Source organism: Cyprinodon variegatus, unplaced genomic scaffold (genome assembly GCF_000732505.1).
Source record: "Cyprinodon variegatus isolate N-32 unplaced genomic scaffold, C_variegatus-1.0 Scaffold118, whole genome shotgun sequence".
Taxonomy (NCBI): Eukaryota; Metazoa; Chordata; class Actinopteri; order Cyprinodontiformes; family Cyprinodontidae; genus Cyprinodon; species Cyprinodon variegatus.
Genome location: NW_015150571.1, coordinates 347225 through 364475, shown reverse-complemented (window position 1 = coordinate 364475; position 17251 = coordinate 347225). Strand labels below are relative to the sequence as shown.

Here is a 17251-nt window from a genome sequence, read left to right as displayed (position 1 = left end):
TTTTTATTGCTATGGTTAAAAAGAACAGCAACAGAATGAAATACAATTTCAAACTTGGCCCACTGGTGAGTTGTTCTAAGAAAATGTTGAGGGCACCGTATGCGGTCCTGGGGCCCCTTGGTGCCTGTGGACATCATGTTGGTGACCCCTTTTATAGACATTGGGGATAGATAAGTAGCTTGTTTTCTTGTTTTTTCAATATTGTATTTTTTTATTGACAGAAAGTCATGGATTATGAATTTAATTGTAAGTTAGAAATCCCCCAGATACAAGCTGGTATTATTTGCTGATTGGTTGAAAGTATATATATTAAAGTTTCTGGAAGCTTTTCCCTGTGTCCATCGCTAATCCAACCCATCATCTCAAGATTTTGTAAACAAAAGCAACTGAAGTCATACAAATTGTTAAAAATATATCTGGTTTTATTCATAAGGGTTATCTGTGTCCTTTCTCTGTATTCCACATAAAATATAAATACAGTAACTGATATATGACATCACAAAACAAGCTTTTTATATTGTCTTTTACATGATATTTACATTTTTTTTTTTTTTTTACATTTTGTCTTTGACATGAGCTTATCTTGGTTAACATGAACCACGGTATATTCACATTTGAGTGCATCATGCATTAACAGTTTAGTCCCAATAACATAAAATGACATATTGGAATAATGTTAGCAAACATACATGTGTGTATATACAGAACACTGCACGTTATTACATGGTACGGGTATTAGAAAAACAACTACTGAGGATGTTGGCTGCTGGTTTTCAGACTGAATGTGCAACATAAAGAGGCAGATCAAGTCATTTGTGCTTCAACTTTTCTACTTAAATGTGTCGTAGTTGAAAAAAACCAACTAGAAAGAAGACTTGAAAAGTTCTATCATCAAGCCGCCTTAATTATTACAATTTTCTAGACTAAATTATTAAGATATGTCACATATTTATCACACACACTCAGCAAGCAGATGTAACACAGGCACTTTTTCATAGACGATCTGACATTTTGCATCAACACACAAAGGACGAATCCCCATCTACCCCTAAATCCCTCTTTTATATCTGTTCAAGCAGAAAAGTAGGATGAAAAAGCCTGTTAAATAACAGGTGTGATCTCCTTCAACCGCTACACTCGCAAACAGAAGTCAATGTTAAAAATATGTTATTGCCATAACAACCATTCAAATATCTAGTTTCGTGTAATCTGGTCTAGTTTGGTTCTACAGTTTTTTGCCTGCTGATGTTGCAACTATAGATAAAGAAAGATCTCTCTATCAACAGTAACAACCCCATAAACACTTACACAGCCATGCTGATTTAGGTTTGCTTTGGCAAAAAAACAAACAAATAAAAAACAATAAAAATAAAAAACATCTATTGAGTAGCTGCAGGCTTAAGTGCATTAAGAGGGAAGGGGCTAGCAGGGGTAACGCTAAGGAATACAGATTCACATTTAAGATTCAAAACATGCACATTAACAGAAAAAGTTGCCATGAAATAGATTGTGACTGAAAGACGCAGTGGATGTCTGCCACTGCTTCTCTTCTTTGGTCAGCCGTCTGCACAGTGGTGGAAGGAGCAGGGGAAGAAGGCTCCCTCGCCGTCGCTTCCTAAAGAGCCGCACGGACTGTCCTCGCCGCTGCTCAGGTCCCCGCAAGAATCCTCGCTGTGAGACACAAAGACAGTATGAAGGCTATACATCCCACACTTTAATTATTAGTTTTTACCCCAGTAAACATTGCTAATTAAAATTAAACAAACAAAAAACATAGATTTAGAAGTACATAGTTCATTTCTGTGTTCAACTTCACATCACAATCTTAATGATACTGGAATACTGTGGTACTGACTCAAACCAAATCCATACGCTGAAGCTAAACAAAGACACAATATCTAATATACATGTAAAACAATATGCACTGAATGAAACATTACATCAGAGATTAATTTAAAATGTGGACTACTGACCTCTCACTCTCGTCCCAGCTCATCTCAGGAATCGTCGGCAGGCCTGGAACACTAAAGTGACAGTTCTGCAGACTTTGAGCTGTTCTCCTGGACACGATCCAAAGGAGCTTCTTGTTATCCGGTTTGGTGCATTCACTCGAATGGTATTCGATCATGCATTTGGTCACGAGTTCCTTCCAGTGGAGCAGCTCACTGTCGCTGATCTGTGAAAAACAGGAAATAGCTGAGAGGTCGCTGGTAGAAACATGCTGTCATCCAGAACTCAAATGGTTCCCTTTTTTCTCACTTTTTTTCAATAGCTGGATGGCAGAGAGCTTAGGCAAACTAGCTTAGTCTAAAAATAATGTTCAAACCTCAGCTTCTTGACCCGATAAGTGAAACTGCAACACGCTCAGTGTGAATTGGATTTCATAATCAGACTAAATACCTTTAGATGCTTTTGGAATTGCTGGATAATCTTCAACAACGGGACTGACTGAAGGGCTTCAAACTCCTGAGCAATGAGGGACAACGCCAGCACTGACGGCTGTAAAACAAAGGCAAAAAACAAAATCCTAAGACTCGCAGCAAATGAAGCTATGTTGACAAATTCTCACCTGAGAACAGTCCTTACTTTTGCTTTAGAGAAAACAAGCCGGCATAAGCAGGCTTTTAGCTGCACTTCCAGCCTCCCAATGCTTGGGATCTCCTCCCTTAAAATATAAAGGGAACCCCACTGTGATCTGCTAGTTACAGACCTCATAAAGAAGAAACTGTTTAACCAGCTCCATGGAAACTGGAGCCATCACAGAAAAACAACAAGAGAGAGAAAAAGATGCTTACCTTTCAGCTAACAAGGAGGCGGTGGCCGAGTGGTAGAGGTGCAGGAAGGTCAGGGCCGTCACTGCGTTGGGATCCACGCTGAGTTTCTCCGAAATGATTTTCTCCATACGGCTGAGGTCGGACACGGTGAACCTGCTCTGGCTGATGCGAATGAGTTCGTGAGTGGGTGAGACGTCGCTCTCCTCCTCAACCATTTTGGCAGCTATATGCAGACAGCACACTCCGATGCAGGGCACGTGTTTGGGCTGGACCTGTCCCGAAAACAGACACATGTCTAAATCAGCTTCTCATTATTCAGGAGATTCATCCTGCTGCTCATACCCCCCGCCCCCAAAAAAAACTTTCTAAAAAGTAACAGCTGTATGTCTTCTTTACAAATACTTCCAACTAATAAGCTATTATTACATGTTAATAAATTGAAACTTCATGTTATTTTGGGGTAAAAGGAAATACAAAGGGGAAGAGATGAATCTGTTTATTGTGGATAAGTAAACAAGAGTTTTATCACCTTATTTCAAAATTATTATACGAGGAAAATGTGTGTTGTGCGTGTAAAAATTCCTATCTTTGTAAGGCAGTCTTATTTTTCTTTATTTAACATATTGAAATATTGTTTGGGATTCCACATTTAGTAAAATCTTGCTTTTTCCAATGCAATCGGTTTAATTAGTAAAACCTATTACTGATTAGAAGCATCTAGGAGGTATTAAAAATAAAATTACCAAAACTAAGGCTGTACGTTTCTTTTTCTTTTGTTTATTTCGTACATGATAATTATATTATGCATTGTTCATATTTTGTATGGTTATATTATTTATTAAAAGTTTACATAGATCAGTTCTGGTTTCTATCAGCTATCTCATCTATTTGTAACTTTTATGCTTCGTTTTCTTGCCCTTTATATAGTGAAGACTCAAGAACTAGGGTTGTGACAATTCTAAAATTTCAAACTTGAAATCAATGCTCAGGAAAATATTGATACTCAATGCCATTTTGATACCATGGGGAAAAATTGAAAAATTTGCACTAATCCACATGTACTTTTCAGAGTATCAATATTTTTGACAACTAATAAGGTTAAATTAAACTTTGTCAAGACATTTGGGGTATTTTGCAGTTCTGGTAGGTTGTTTTTTTCCCCCACACCTATTTAAAATTAAAAGCTACCTTGAGTTGGGCATACATTGTGTGATATTTTCAAACTTATGGTGAAGATTCTCAGTCAGGTCATAGTCATTAAAAAAAAAGTTTAAAAAAAAACAATCCACTGCACTTTGTTTCCAAATTTGAAGACGTTTGAAGATTTTCAATTCAATTTTGAATTGAAAATTTCTTCAAACTTGGAAACGAAGTACTTTGGATTGTTTTTTAACTTTTAGGAATGATATTTTCAATCGTTGCATGCACCTACAGCTAAAACTGTACGATAAAACCACATGCATGTTCTTACACAGTACGTCCAGAAACTCAAAAAGACCACAAAAAAATTTACGCCCAGCTTTACACTGTGCAGTATGTTCCATAATAGGTTCTAATTACAGGTTTTAGCCAAATTTAAAAATTCCTGTTGCTAAGCTGAACTTCAGTATTTATAAAGGGGCTACCAGTGTTTGGAAGGAATTGTTTTAGATGGTATTGTGGAGAGCAGAAATACATCAATCAACCTGCCAGAGATCAAAATTAGACAATGATATCTTTTATAGGCCTAGATTAATAAAGCAGATCAAATCCATTCATCATTGATTAAATGTATGTTGAATTGATTATTAGAAGTAAAAATAATAATATTTACAGTTCAAAATTAATGTTAGAACTGTAAATGTACAGTCCTATGTTTAGATTTCTTTTTTTATGTATTTATTACTATTTTCAAGGCTGCACTTTAAAAAAGGAAATTGTCTATAGCTGTTTTAAACGAAATTTCTTTTTGTATACACTCGTGTATACAAAATGACAAAATAAATCTGTCTAAGTCTAAGTAGTAATAATAATAATAATAAGAAAGGGTTAAAACATACATAATAACATATTTAATGATGATAAAGCTTGTCCTTTCTTTTGTTTTCTCAAAACTATTACGATCAAAGATTTTGTCATCTTTTTTAGATGCTTAAGGCTGTAAAAAGGAAAACAAAGTAAGTCATAGTTGTTATAGGTGTTAGACCTAAAAGAAAATCATATATTGGTCAGAAAATATATTTCCTAATAGTGTCTAGTCCTAATGTCAACAACTCCATCTGATCTTTGTTTTAGCATGACAGTAAAGCGCTACATGTCCAAAGGTCTTTGAAAAATTAGATCATCCTGTAGGAGGATCAGAGAGTTTATACCAGTTCATAGTACGATTTGTTTGTGAATAAATTCCCAAAGTTCTTTGAAAATGTGCTTAAAAAAAGATAGATTAATGCAGGATCATCACTCAAGATGAGATGACGTCATTAGACCAGTGCACCAGTTTTAGCTTATCTGTAACACTCTTAACAGATCACATAAAAAGCATTAGGCCGCTAGCAGCTGAGCAATGCTATGTTGATATGAATCTAAATTTGTAAGGATTTATGTCAAAAAAGTAGTTCTGGAGGGAAAAAAAGGTCCAACATCCTACTAAAGTATTATTAATAAAGTAGAAAGTGTATATGATTTTTTCATCCATCCATTTTCTGTCACGCTTTATCAAAGCCGGGGTTGCAAAAAAGCTGTTTAAGGGGCGAGATGTGGGGTACACCCTGGACAGGTCGCCAGTCCATCGCAGGGCAACACAGAGACAAACAGAACAAACAACTATTCACACAAACACTCACATCTAAGGAGAATTTAGAGAAGTCAGTTAACCTAAGAGTCATGATTTTGGACTGTGGAAGGAAGCCGGAGTACCCAGGGAGAACCCACACAGGCTCAGGGAGAACATGCAAACTCCATGCAGAAGGATCCCGAGCCGGGAATTGAACCCGGAACCTTCTCACCACTGAGCAGCCGTATATGATTTTTTTTCTACATGAATTGAAAAAACGACAAGATGTAAAACTTGCCTTCATGATGGTGAGAAATCTGTCGAGCAAATTGACAGCCTGCACAAAGGTCTGCGTCCTGTAGCCAAAGAAACTGGTCAGGCTCCACAGCTCCTCCACTTTGCTGTCTCTGCATTTCGCAGACACTCCACTGCGAATCTGGAAAAAAAAAATAAGAACTGTTATCTATTTGGATAAAAACTCCTTGTCTGCACTAACAGAGACAATCCTCAATAAGTGAGTCACCTCTGGAGATGTGGACTCCATCAGGTTCAGGCCCGTTTCCCTGGGCAGGAAACTGTACTCTTTGGCACAGCATGATTTCAGCTCTTTCAAGAGCAAGCTGTCAATGCCCTGAAGATCTCTCATCCTGCACAGCGACATTTAAACATTAAAATCCAATTAAGACTATAAAAATCCAAGCAAACCCCTTGAGCAGGGATTCCTCAAAGGGCGGAGGAGAGCAGCGTATTTAAAAGTTGTCTTAAACCACACCTACCGGGTGTCAAATGTCAGAACTGGAAGTTCTTCCACCACAAAAACAAAATGTTCTGGTGTTTACGGTGTTATTCACAAAAACAAACGTATTCATATATGTAAATATAAGTTTAAGAGTGGAAAATTATATGCTAACTGCATGACATTAAAAGTAGTTCAACGTCTATGATGAAAGTGGGTCATAAAAAAATCACAGGGACACAGTGTTCGATAAAAAAACATGCTTTAGATAAATGTTTTTGTACGCTAACTGACGATAGTCAACGATATCATAAGGTAAATAACACAATAATTCGATTAAAATAAAACTAAAAAGCTCAAATTGAATATATTTAATGTTTTTACGCTTTCGTAACATGGCCGCTAGCCTACATTTATTGATGTGTGTATGTATAAAACATTATCTTACCTTTCCCAAAAAGCGCCGACATGCAGGATTACCGCTCTGCCACCTTCACCTCCTCATGTTTCCATGTTGCTCCCTGCAAGGAGTCCGAAATGTCATAAAATACTCAGGATGCTCGATCCAAGACCAGGAGCTACACCCCTAATAAACAAGTAAGCGCTAATCTGCTGGTAAACTACGTTACCCATCATGCAACGCTGGCAAAAAAAAACAAAAAAAAAAACGTAATGACGTTAAGATTTGACGCGCTGCTTGAAAGTGTCGCTGGCGCTAACAAACTAGCGCTAATGTTCCCTCCTAAGCCAAGAACTTACCTGAATAACTTTTTTTATTTACTCTGTAACCAATGCCGGAGTTAAACGAACACAAACAAAGACAGGTAAGCTGAATTTTATATTATTTTAGTTTGCTTTTATCCAGAGCCCTCCCTTCAGGCTGAGATCCAACAGTCTGACTTTGAATGGTTATTATTATTGTATGTTTTCTGACATCCAGTCAAATCCATTAGTTCATTAAGAGTCTACAATCAGAGGCGTAGCCAGAAAACTTTTATAAGGGTGGCCAGGCAATAGCCAACGTATACTGAGGGGTGGCCAAAAGTGGATAGTCACCAGAACCTCAGGGTCAATCTAAACTGTTCCAACAGGAACAAGCACGTCCATATTTCTAAATAAAGAAAAACTATACGGTTGTTTACTGCAGCATTTGCTAACAAATAGATGCATATAAACATCCGTCTAAATTCTTTGAGGTTTGAGTTCTGGAGCGAACATCTTTTCCATCGTCATTACTTACCTATTTTATCAATATATTTCTACATTACATTGATATTTACAAGTACCATACTAATATCTACATAAATTGATAATTTAATAGGTTTTTATTGAAATTGTAATTTACAGTATCTTTGATTTCACTGAAGACTCTTAGATTACTTGCAGAGACACATAATTTTCTCTTTATGGCATATAACACAAAATCTAGTTCTGAAAGAGCATGAATTCTGTATTTATCATCTTCAATGTTGGTATATTGATGTGCATAGTTAACCACAGTGTTTTTGTTGTCCAGTAATTGTTAATATATATTTAAAATTAAAATGTTTTGAATATTCTACTTGAGAAAAAAAAATGCTAGGGATGGCCAATGATTGGCTAAGGGTGGCCATGGCCACCCCTGGGCCCCCATCTAGCTCTGCCCCTGTCTACAATTAAACATTAGACGTTAAGAAACATTAACCCCCTGTCCCTCAGTGAGGTCTAGAAGCACAAGATCTATATTCAGCCATTCAGCATAGATCCTGCTACTAGGCTGTACATCTTATTTTGGCATTTGACCAATTAGATGAGCCCTTGAATGATATATTACCTACTGTAAATTAGGTTGGAAAAAAAAGTTAAGTCAAGTTAATAAGCTAATAAGTTAATAAGCCTAGTTAACAATTATATTTAGTTTTATAAACTAAAAATGTAGGTGCAAGTATCACCATTAATGCCTCTAAGGTTATGTTGTACCAAAAATATGTGTTTCTTTCACTCTCAGAGTGTTGCATGAATTTCTTATAGAAGCACTTTTGTTATTTTTCTTAATATATTTGGGCAAGTTGGCATTTCTTGTTATTACATTGACATTCATTTTTGTCATCAAAATATCCAGATCTTTTGAATGTTACAAAGGTAATAAAGTATTGTCTTGGATATCCAATATTCCCACTATTGGCTTGAAATTTTGATTTCCAAAGTATTTTCCTGAGTGCCCTATAAAGGGTTAATGAGACAAATCATAGAAACAAAGATAATGTTGCACTGATTATAGATTTTCGACAGCTTCTGGTTTAAAACCGCATGCTTTGCTTTGATTTCCTCTATTTTTCATTTAAAAACAATTGAGGTACCAGATTCTTAAACAGCTTGTGGGAGGAAATGTCTGTAAAAAATGCTCCTTGAAGCCGTGAAGCAGTCTTTCACTTAGGGAGCTCTCTAGTTCTGTAATTTTCATCTTTAGTGGATGATCTCTTCAGTACTTGGACATTCTGTTTTATAACCTAACCCTGCTTTGAACGATGACCTGTCTGGTTTGATCATTGGTCTTAAAGATGCAGTTTGTTCACTAATGTTCTCTGACAAACCCCACTGACCAAACAGGATGTTCAAAAGTGATAAGGTTCAAGGGATCCTGAGACTTGCAGTGCATAGCATAAAACCAGATTCTGTTTGTTGTGTAGCAGAGTTGAAAAGAAGAAGTATATGCTTTCATGTATTTATTTATTTTATGCGCTTTTATGTTGATGATCTCTCTGCCTTCTCAAATAAAGGCACACCGTGAACAACAAGGGAAATGTATCACCCATAGAGCCATTATGATCCTGCAGGTTAAACTAAATGAAGATTAGATGCAGAAGGATGTCCCCTCTGACTAAAGGTGAACAAACACAAAATATTCATTACTGTATAGAAGGTGCTGTTATTTACTTTGACCTACAGATCTACTCTCTGTTATTTTTGAAGGACTAGATGGAGAAAAAGCTGCATTCGTTGGAGAAGATTGAGGATGTCAAAAGGTCAGCATACCAGAAAGTCCAACAGGCAAGAGACGATGCGTCAGCTCTGCACAGAGAAGTGGAATTACCGGAGAATACTAAGGGAAATGTGGAGCAGTTTGAGCATTACTGGAGCTGGAATAAAACTATGAAGCATCAGGAAGCACCAGAGTCTGCAAATCATGTACCGGTATGTAAAAATGTCAACGAAGACACAGACAAGCAAGGACGGAGTGGAGTGAGAACCTAAACTCAGTTTAGGATAACCTTCAGCATCTATGTGTCTGAAAAAAGAGCCTGATGATGTTTATTTCTTCTCTTCCGCACCAGACAGAACAACAGAGGAATAAGGAGTACGGATTAGATAAGCAAGAAAGGTAAAAGTATACCATGATTCTAGTAGCTTGTTCCAGCCTTGTGTATATCTTTATCGTTTCCCACGATTGGATTGTTTGGGTTGAAAGAAATTGTGTATGGGTTTTTATTGGTTATTTAATTACTTTGTTGATATCTAATCTGTTGAGTCCCAAATTATCTAATTTTTTGAATATGCATTTCCCTTATTTACTTTCAAAACTATTAAACTGACAATATTCTTTTCCTAATAAGAAAAATGTGAATCATGAGAAAACCTAAAAAAATTGTGGAATGAAATAGTAATTTCACCTCAGATAGATTTAACGCGTCTTATTTGGTCTGTATCTGTTAATAAGAATGTGTCGCGACAAAGTAGACAGGAACACAGCTGATAGTCTATTAAATTCAGCCACAAAAAGAAGCTGAATTCTGATGGGTTACAGTAAGGTGGGTTAAAATGCCAGTGAGCACACAGCTTCCCCTACAACATGTATAAGAGAAAATAATAACACTGCTTTATGTTTCTCTGCACATTTTTTTCTCAGGATGGAGGATGTCATTACTAGTCTCGGCCAGGAGATGGCGATGCTGACTGACAAACTGACCTCATCAAAACACAGTGGAGTGAATTTATGTGCCAAGTTGGATCTTCTGAGGTAAATCTCCAAAAGTTGAATGTGTTTGTCTGATGACAAACCGACTGATGAAACTTGTTCTGAGTTAATTGAAGCACTCTGGATCAGTTTGATAAACACCCAGGTCTATTAAAATGGTCTTTCTTTGTAGAAATCTGGCTGAGAGCCAAACCTTGCTGGACCAATATAGGATCAGTGAACTGGAGTCAACCATTTCCAGCTATATCAATAAGGTAAACAATCAGGCTGGGATGTTATCAGAGTCGATGATAGAATTAAACAAATTGTTTACCACACAGTCAGCATGTAAACATTAGATTGTTGGATAAATGCTTCCTGTGTCATAATGAGTGTTTGTGACTCCTGTTGATGCTGTTGTAGGTTGAGTATCTGGAGAAGAGAATCCTTGAGATTCAGAATCAACTGTTTTCCACCCAAAAAGACAGAGACCAATCGCTGCAGCGAACAAAAGAGCTGGAGTCGCAGCTTCAACAACTTCAAGTATGACAATAAATCCTGGTTTACATCAGTCTGTCTTGCTGTGTTTTTAAAAAATCTTCTTACACTCTGTTGTTTCAGGAGACTCAAGCAAAGCAGTCAGAGTCTTGTAAACATCTGTTTTCCACATGCTATGCTTAAGTTCCAGAGCAGTGTAATGATATAAATATGTCTGTACAGATATAGTGATACTGGAATATTTATATTTGCAAAGTTAATATGTATTCTTCTGTTGAGTTAAACTTATCGGTGCATCCATTTCCGTATCTCTGTGTTTTAATCAGATCTATTTCCTTGGCAACCCTTGATAGAGCTATTCCTGCTACTGCTTTTAATATTTGTAGATGCTCAAACTTTGCCAGGAGCTTTCTTAGACAACATTTATTGTCATTTTGTATACACAGAGTGTATATAAAACGAAATTTTGTAAAGCTAAGCTGCATATTCTACCTGTTTAAAAGGGATTTTCCCTTTCCACTGTCACCACATGCATGCTAAGCATGAACGATGGTTAAAAAAGTAATGAATCAGAGCAGTTAGCTGTCCACTGTCCTCACTTGCTCTATGAGGAATTCCCTCCGTGTTTGTGACTAATAGAGCTTTGAGCAACGTCTTGTCATGACCTATACAGGTTCAAACCAAACAACAATTTCTTATCAGCTGAAAGGGAATCACCAGTCTGCAGTTTTGTAATTTATACAGCTTTTAAAACACTGATAGAAGGATGAATTTAAAAAGCAGATCATTAATTCTGACTCTGTGAAGAATGGCTCCGTTATTTGTGTGAGGAAGAATGGCAGAGCCTCTACAGCTGCAGTTATCTTCCATCATGATGCAGAAATCTTTTTTTTTTCTTTTAAAAAAAAAGTGGTTGCAAAGTGATACTTGGTTCAAGCTCTGAAGATTTAGCTCCATCGTCAGAACAACAGATGTCTGTTGCCATCACATCAATCAGCTGCTATATTTTTAATGTCTTAGAGAAAACGTTTTATTTCATCCTTGTTTTGCTGCTTCTCTTTTTTTGAGTTTCTTTGCTTTCCCGGTGTCTCTTCACTGTATGTGATTCCATCATTTGGTAACTTTTTTCTTTCCTGGACTCTCTTTGGTTTTCCATGATGCTCTTTCTGGCTCCGGCTTTCCCTGTTGGAGCATGGAATGATAGAGACGTCCAATACAGTCATGCTAACAAATACAAACTGCTGATAGTGATGATATTGAACACTGATGATGATAATAATTATGCCCTCATAACCATTTCCCTGAATAAACCACAGCAAATATGGATAATGGAGTTAGAGAAATACCTCACTCAGACACTCTTGGCTGTAAACTTTGTAAGATATGTATAACTTCTTGCAAAAGTATCCATAAATCTTTTCCCAGTTTGTCATGTCACAAAAACAAACCTCACTGTGATTTATTGAGGCTTTTTGCAATATTTCAATAACAAAATAATTTATAATTTTGCTGGATCTTGATGAGTAAGAATGTACAAATTGTTTATTGTATTTGAATTCAGCTGTTTTTGTACATACCTCAAAATAAAATCTAGTGCAACAAATGACCTTGATGCGCTCTAAACAATAGATCTACATTGGTTTATGTTAAAGCAGCGACACAGGCAGCCAAGGGATAAAGTGGAGAGGTTTAGAGTAAGGTTAGGTTTTTTTAAACAAATTTACAAGCTTTAAGTGCTAATATATTCTTCATATGAATATGGAGTAGAGCTACAAATCTGCCAAGACAATGTTTTGGCAGATTTGGTTTAGCATGCTGAAGAGATAACACCAGACAAAGTGAGCAGTACTCAGAGGTTTAGCAAAGAGGCTCTTAGAAACTCTGGAGGAGCTGCAGAGATCTATGGCTTAGTTGGCCTTTAGGAAAGAGGGGAAGGAAGGAAGGAAACCATCATCTGGGGGAGAGAAAAAAAACACGTAATATTGCTGTTTAACTTAACAGAGGCGGTGCTCTGGTTTAGATGAGACCTACATAACTTTTTTGTCCATTTTTTGAAATGTTAAATATGATGAAAATCTAGCATTTTCCTGAACACATCAACCCCCATGGTGAAAAGTGGTGCCAGCATCACTTTAGGGGAAAATACTGGAGAATAGATGCTCAATGCTGCAAAATAAAACAATTTAACACTGAAAACGATGTATTCCTGTTCTTTTTTTTGTCTACAACATAAGCTAATAATAAGAGACATGGCTGTCTATCACTGTAACGTGACAAAGGCAAAGGGAAGACCAAGACCTACAAAACCAACTGAAATGTCTAAGAACTTGTTGGCTTTTTTTTTTTTTTGTCTGTTCAGATTTGATTGAATCTCTTGTTTTCTCCTATTTTGATTCAGTGTTTATGTGAGAAGCAGAAGCTGGAGCTCAGTGAAGGTACAGAGGTTCTTAGACGTCAGCTGGGTTTGGCCAGGATGCAGCTTTGCAAGGCGGCAGAGGACAAATCCTGCCTTCAGGCCCTTACAGAGCAAAGGTCAAAGGAGGTAAGGACAATCATGGAGCATCTGCAGGAACAAGGTGAAGAATTACACTTAAAGGCAGAAAAATCAGCAGGTTCCACAATGCAATAATAATTAGCAGGTCACTTATGGTGATGAATTGATAACCTTCCTGCCCTTACATAAGCAGCATCTTCTAAGCTCCCGTATGTGCTCAGTGCCAGGATCTACAAACTGAGCAGGAAGCTCTGAGGCTGAAGCTGACTGACAGAGACAATGTGATGGACATTCTGAGGCTGCAGATCGAGAACAGCAGCAAAACGATAACCAACCTACAGCAGGAGAACACCTTCCTCATCAACCAGCATAAACAGGAGCTGCAGCAGCTCAAAGTCAGACAGAAACTATAAAAAAAAAAACATAATTTATTCTACATGTATTCACAATTTCTGTGTAATAAACACCTTTCTCACTCTCTGTTCAGGCTGAATTAGACAGACACACGTCTGACTTGGCGTGTGTGGAGCGTGAGAAGCAGCAGCTGCAGGCCTCTCTGAGTGAGCAGAACCGGCGTATTGAGGAGGAGACGCTGGAGAAACGGAAAGTTCTCACACAGCTGGAGCTACAGAGCTTCCAGCTGTTCAGTCTCACTGGTAGGTTCTCCTTATATCACCACAGCTCATAGAGTTCACTTAATGCATATATGGTGTGACCAACAAGGGTACTGTGGACGAAGTATTTCCTCATATATTTCCTGTCTTTTTTTTTAATCGCACTTATATTTTTGAAACATTTTGACACCAGTTAATGGCGTAAAATACAAAATAAAACTCAAAATGCTTTGATAGGAGATGGTAACCCTCCCTCCACATCCTGTAGACCTGAAAAATCAGGAAATCCCCCAAATAAAACCTGTCAAACAACAGGAAACAGGCCAAGACATTTCTAAAAGTATCACAACGTGAAAAACAGGTGAGGACTAACTGTCCCTGGAGTGGAAGGCATAGTCAATCCCAACGTCATTGAGGAACCCAGAACAACAGAAGTAATATAAGCTTCGCCTGCCTCTGTTAATATCAGTTTTCATAAGCCAACAATAAAAAAAAGAAACTAATAAAAAAAAAAAAAGTGCTTAAATCACCAAGCGACTTCTGCTGAGTCAAAATGTGCCTAAAAATATAACGATTTATAGACCACATAAAACTGAAATCTAAATGAGTGAATTTTTCTCAAAATAAGTGTCTTTTTGTTTTTTTTAATTGAGCCGGTTGGTGAGACAGTTTTCCCATGGAAAGAGACAATTTAAATTCAAAATTAAAAAAACAATTGCAGTCTTTTATTTCAACTGCATAAGATCTTATCGTATTTTAAAATAAAATAAAAATATTTCATTAGCAAATCATCTTATTTACCTACTGAAATTGAGGGTAAATAGATTTATTTTAAGAAATGTTTACTCATTTTTAGATCATTTTTCCAGTGTAATCTTCAATATTATTATTAATAAACCAAAATGACAAAATGTGGTGTTATCATTGCCACTTCTTAAATGTCAGATGTATTCGGCGCATTTCTAACAGTGTTGAGTCAATAGATTCTCTCACCTGAGCTATGCATCCCTACAGCTCCTCCAGAGATAACACTGGTTTCTTTGGGTGGACCACTACACCCTGCAGGGTTTACAGTTGTAGAGTTTTTAATCTTGGATAATTTCAAAGGTTGGGATATTGTTTTAAAATCTATTCCATAAGCTGTATAGTGTGTCCTGTGTTCTTCTCAATGCTGTGTCATGTTCATAGGGTGTTTGTTTTTTGTTGTTTTTTTTACTGCAAAGGTGACCTTGTTATTAAAGGGGATCAAAGTAAAAGGGGACACACAAATGCAAACTTTTTTAGAAGCCGAACTGAAAAGTTACACATCTGCACAACTTTGTGTTTGTTTATCAAATAAAATCCTGTCACTGTGTTGTAAATTTTAACAGGACAAAATGCAATAGGTGTGTCCTGTTTATTGTTTTACTACAAATGTGTCTTGAAATTATAATTCCTTTTAGTTGCAGCTCTGTGGTACCTTTTGTTACCTCTGACCTGTAGCCTGCAGCACTCAGATCCTATATTATCTGTGCCTTATAGTTCACACAGCTTTTCCTAGAAAGAGATCAGATCTTATGTCCGATCAAATCATCTTTTTGTCCAGCTGCGTTAACCAAACAAAGAGCTTTCTCTGGTATGTTTACAATGTCAACCAAGCCTTGTATTGTTTCATTTCTTTGACTATATGAGCTCGCCCCTTCTTTGGATGTGTTACATGTTTTTGTGGGCACGATTTCAGAAGAGCACAAGGAGCTGCAGCGGCTCCACAGCTGCAGAGCAGACGAGCACGAGGGTGTGGTGCTGAAGCTTCAGAGTCAGCTAAGCAGCGCCCAGGATGAACTCGAAAAGGTCAGACGCAGCCTGAGGACCCTCCGAGCCACCGATGAACACGGTTTGTCTCATCATTTCTCGACTGATTAATCAAATGATGGAGTGCAAAGATAACAGTAAATTCTGTTTGTTTTTAATAAAATGTGGAATTCTGATCACTGTCTTATTTATGCGGCTAAATGAAATTGGCTTAGGCCTCCAGGCGGCTTTGGACATGCAGAAGGAGATCACCGCCAAAAGAGGGGAGGTTGACTCCCTGCAGAGCAGAATCCAACATTTGGAGGAGCAGGTGGAGAAACTTCAACAGGTTAAAGCACCTCTACACTGGAAACCTCCACCTTTTCCTGTTAGACCTGGTATCTGTTACTAACTGCACATACATTAGTATTTGAAATAAGAAGAACAGCGTCAAAAATAAATAGCACATTTATATTCTCTCATACATTCATGTTTCTTTTCATTTTATTGATAGAACCAGGAGTTTGATTCTTAATTTTGATTTTCCATCCGTCCAAATTATTTCCGTACCATCTGAGGTATTTAAAGTTAACCTCTACATATGTAGGAACCTTGTTGTTGGCAACGCCTTTATTTGCTAACTGCCTCTTATTTTAATTTTTTCAGGAAAAGCGCCGCCAGAACCTGGAGACTCATCGTCAGCTTCAGGAACTCACCTTCGTGAGGGAGGAAAAGAGACAAATTTCCAGTGAACTGAAGGCCCTTCGCCTCAAAGACCATCAGTTAATGGAGCGTATCACTGAGCTGGAGGCAATCCTTCACAAGGTAAAAACCTTTACCGTTACCGCACACGAGGTCATAAATGTGCCGCTAAAACTAAGCGTGTTTTAATCAGATGTGCTTCCTCACAAATAACAAACTTTCACACTGAAACGATTTTTTGTGTCCTTTTCTGCCTCAATATCTTATGTTTTCTTAAAGATGTGGAAAAGCTTGGCCAACTGTCAGGACATCCTCCAGCTGAAGGAGCAGGAGTATTTTCGCCTGAAACTCCAACATACTCTTAACCTGAAGGTGAATCTTCACAGGTTTCACTAATGTGTGTCTTTAGCCATTACACATTCACATTAAAGCAAATGATAGTCATCACTTAACTTAATATGGTAGTTTTTGACTTTTGGAGAACCAAAGATCAAATCAAGATCGTTTAAGAAGTCATAAGTGGGTATGCTACATATGCAGTCCTTCAAAAATTGTCTTTGAATTTGTGCTTGATCAGTTTTAGGAGAAAAAAAATTTAAACAGAGTTCATTCTGACCCTTTTCTATGCCCTTTTTTTCCTTTCACGACAATTTGAATTGTGCTTCTTGGTCTCTTACACAAAAGGTTAAAAGTGATGCTAGCAGCATTTCCTGACTGCCGTACGTGAGCCACAGATTGTTGGAATGACCCTTTAGTTTGAAAAAGACAAAAGTAATAGCAAGGCAGGCTAATGTTAGCCCCTGTCTGCAAATGACGTAGGTTAAGAAAGAGGACCAAAATGGTGCTCAGTGGGTCCTTTACATGGTTGAAGAAAGAGCCCACACAAAAAAATCCGGTCACTTTCACTCTCCGAATTTTCTGGCAGGTTTAAAGGCACACTATGCAACATTTTTCAGTTAATTAATGTGTTCCATAAC

The 17251-nt window shown here is 37.4% G+C and overlaps 2 protein-coding genes across 8 annotated transcripts in view; one reads left to right on the top strand and one right to left on the bottom strand.

The window, feature by feature from the left end:
- Positions 1–405: 405 nt before the first annotated feature.
- ccng2 (cyclin G2) lies at positions 406–6884 on the bottom strand. Its single transcript, XM_015375416.1, has 8 exons — positions 6711–6884; positions 6050–6173; positions 5825–5962; positions 2796–3046; positions 2587–2665; positions 2401–2499; positions 1974–2176; positions 406–1671 (listed from the first exon to the last, which is right to left on the bottom strand). Exons 2-8 carry the CDS (start codon positions 6170–6172, stop codon positions 1557–1559), a joined length of 1008 nt encoding a protein of 335 aa, XP_015230902.1. The 5' UTR covers position 6173; positions 6711–6884; the 3' UTR covers positions 406–1556.
- Positions 6885–6943: 59 nt separating this feature from the next.
- Positions 6944–17251, top strand: part of ccdc158 (coiled-coil domain containing 158) — a 16368-nt gene continuing 6060 nt past the window's right edge. For 2 of the 7 annotated variants that reach the window (XM_015375408.1, XM_015375409.1), the window contains exons 1-14: positions 6944–7086; positions 9022–9128; positions 9215–9484; positions 9577–9623; positions 10149–10259; positions 10390–10471; positions 10620–10739; positions 13093–13236; positions 13410–13583; positions 13676–13844; positions 15523–15675; positions 15809–15921; positions 16239–16397; positions 16554–16646. In XM_015375408.1, the coding sequence (XP_015230894.1) occupies positions 9221–9484; positions 9577–9623; positions 10149–10259; positions 10390–10471; positions 10620–10739; positions 13093–13236; positions 13410–13583; positions 13676–13844; positions 15523–15675; positions 15809–15921; positions 16239–16397; positions 16554–16646 (1629 nt within the window). In that variant the 5' untranslated portion in view covers positions 6944–7086; positions 9022–9128; positions 9215–9220. The remainder of the gene's footprint in view (positions 7087–9021; positions 9129–9214; positions 9485–9576; positions 9624–10148; positions 10260–10389; positions 10472–10619; positions 10740–13092; positions 13237–13409; positions 13584–13675; positions 13845–15522; positions 15676–15808; positions 15922–16238; positions 16398–16553; positions 16647–17251) is intronic. The other 5 variants (XM_015375414.1, XM_015375413.1, XM_015375411.1 and 2 more) reach the window with 5 other exon arrangements.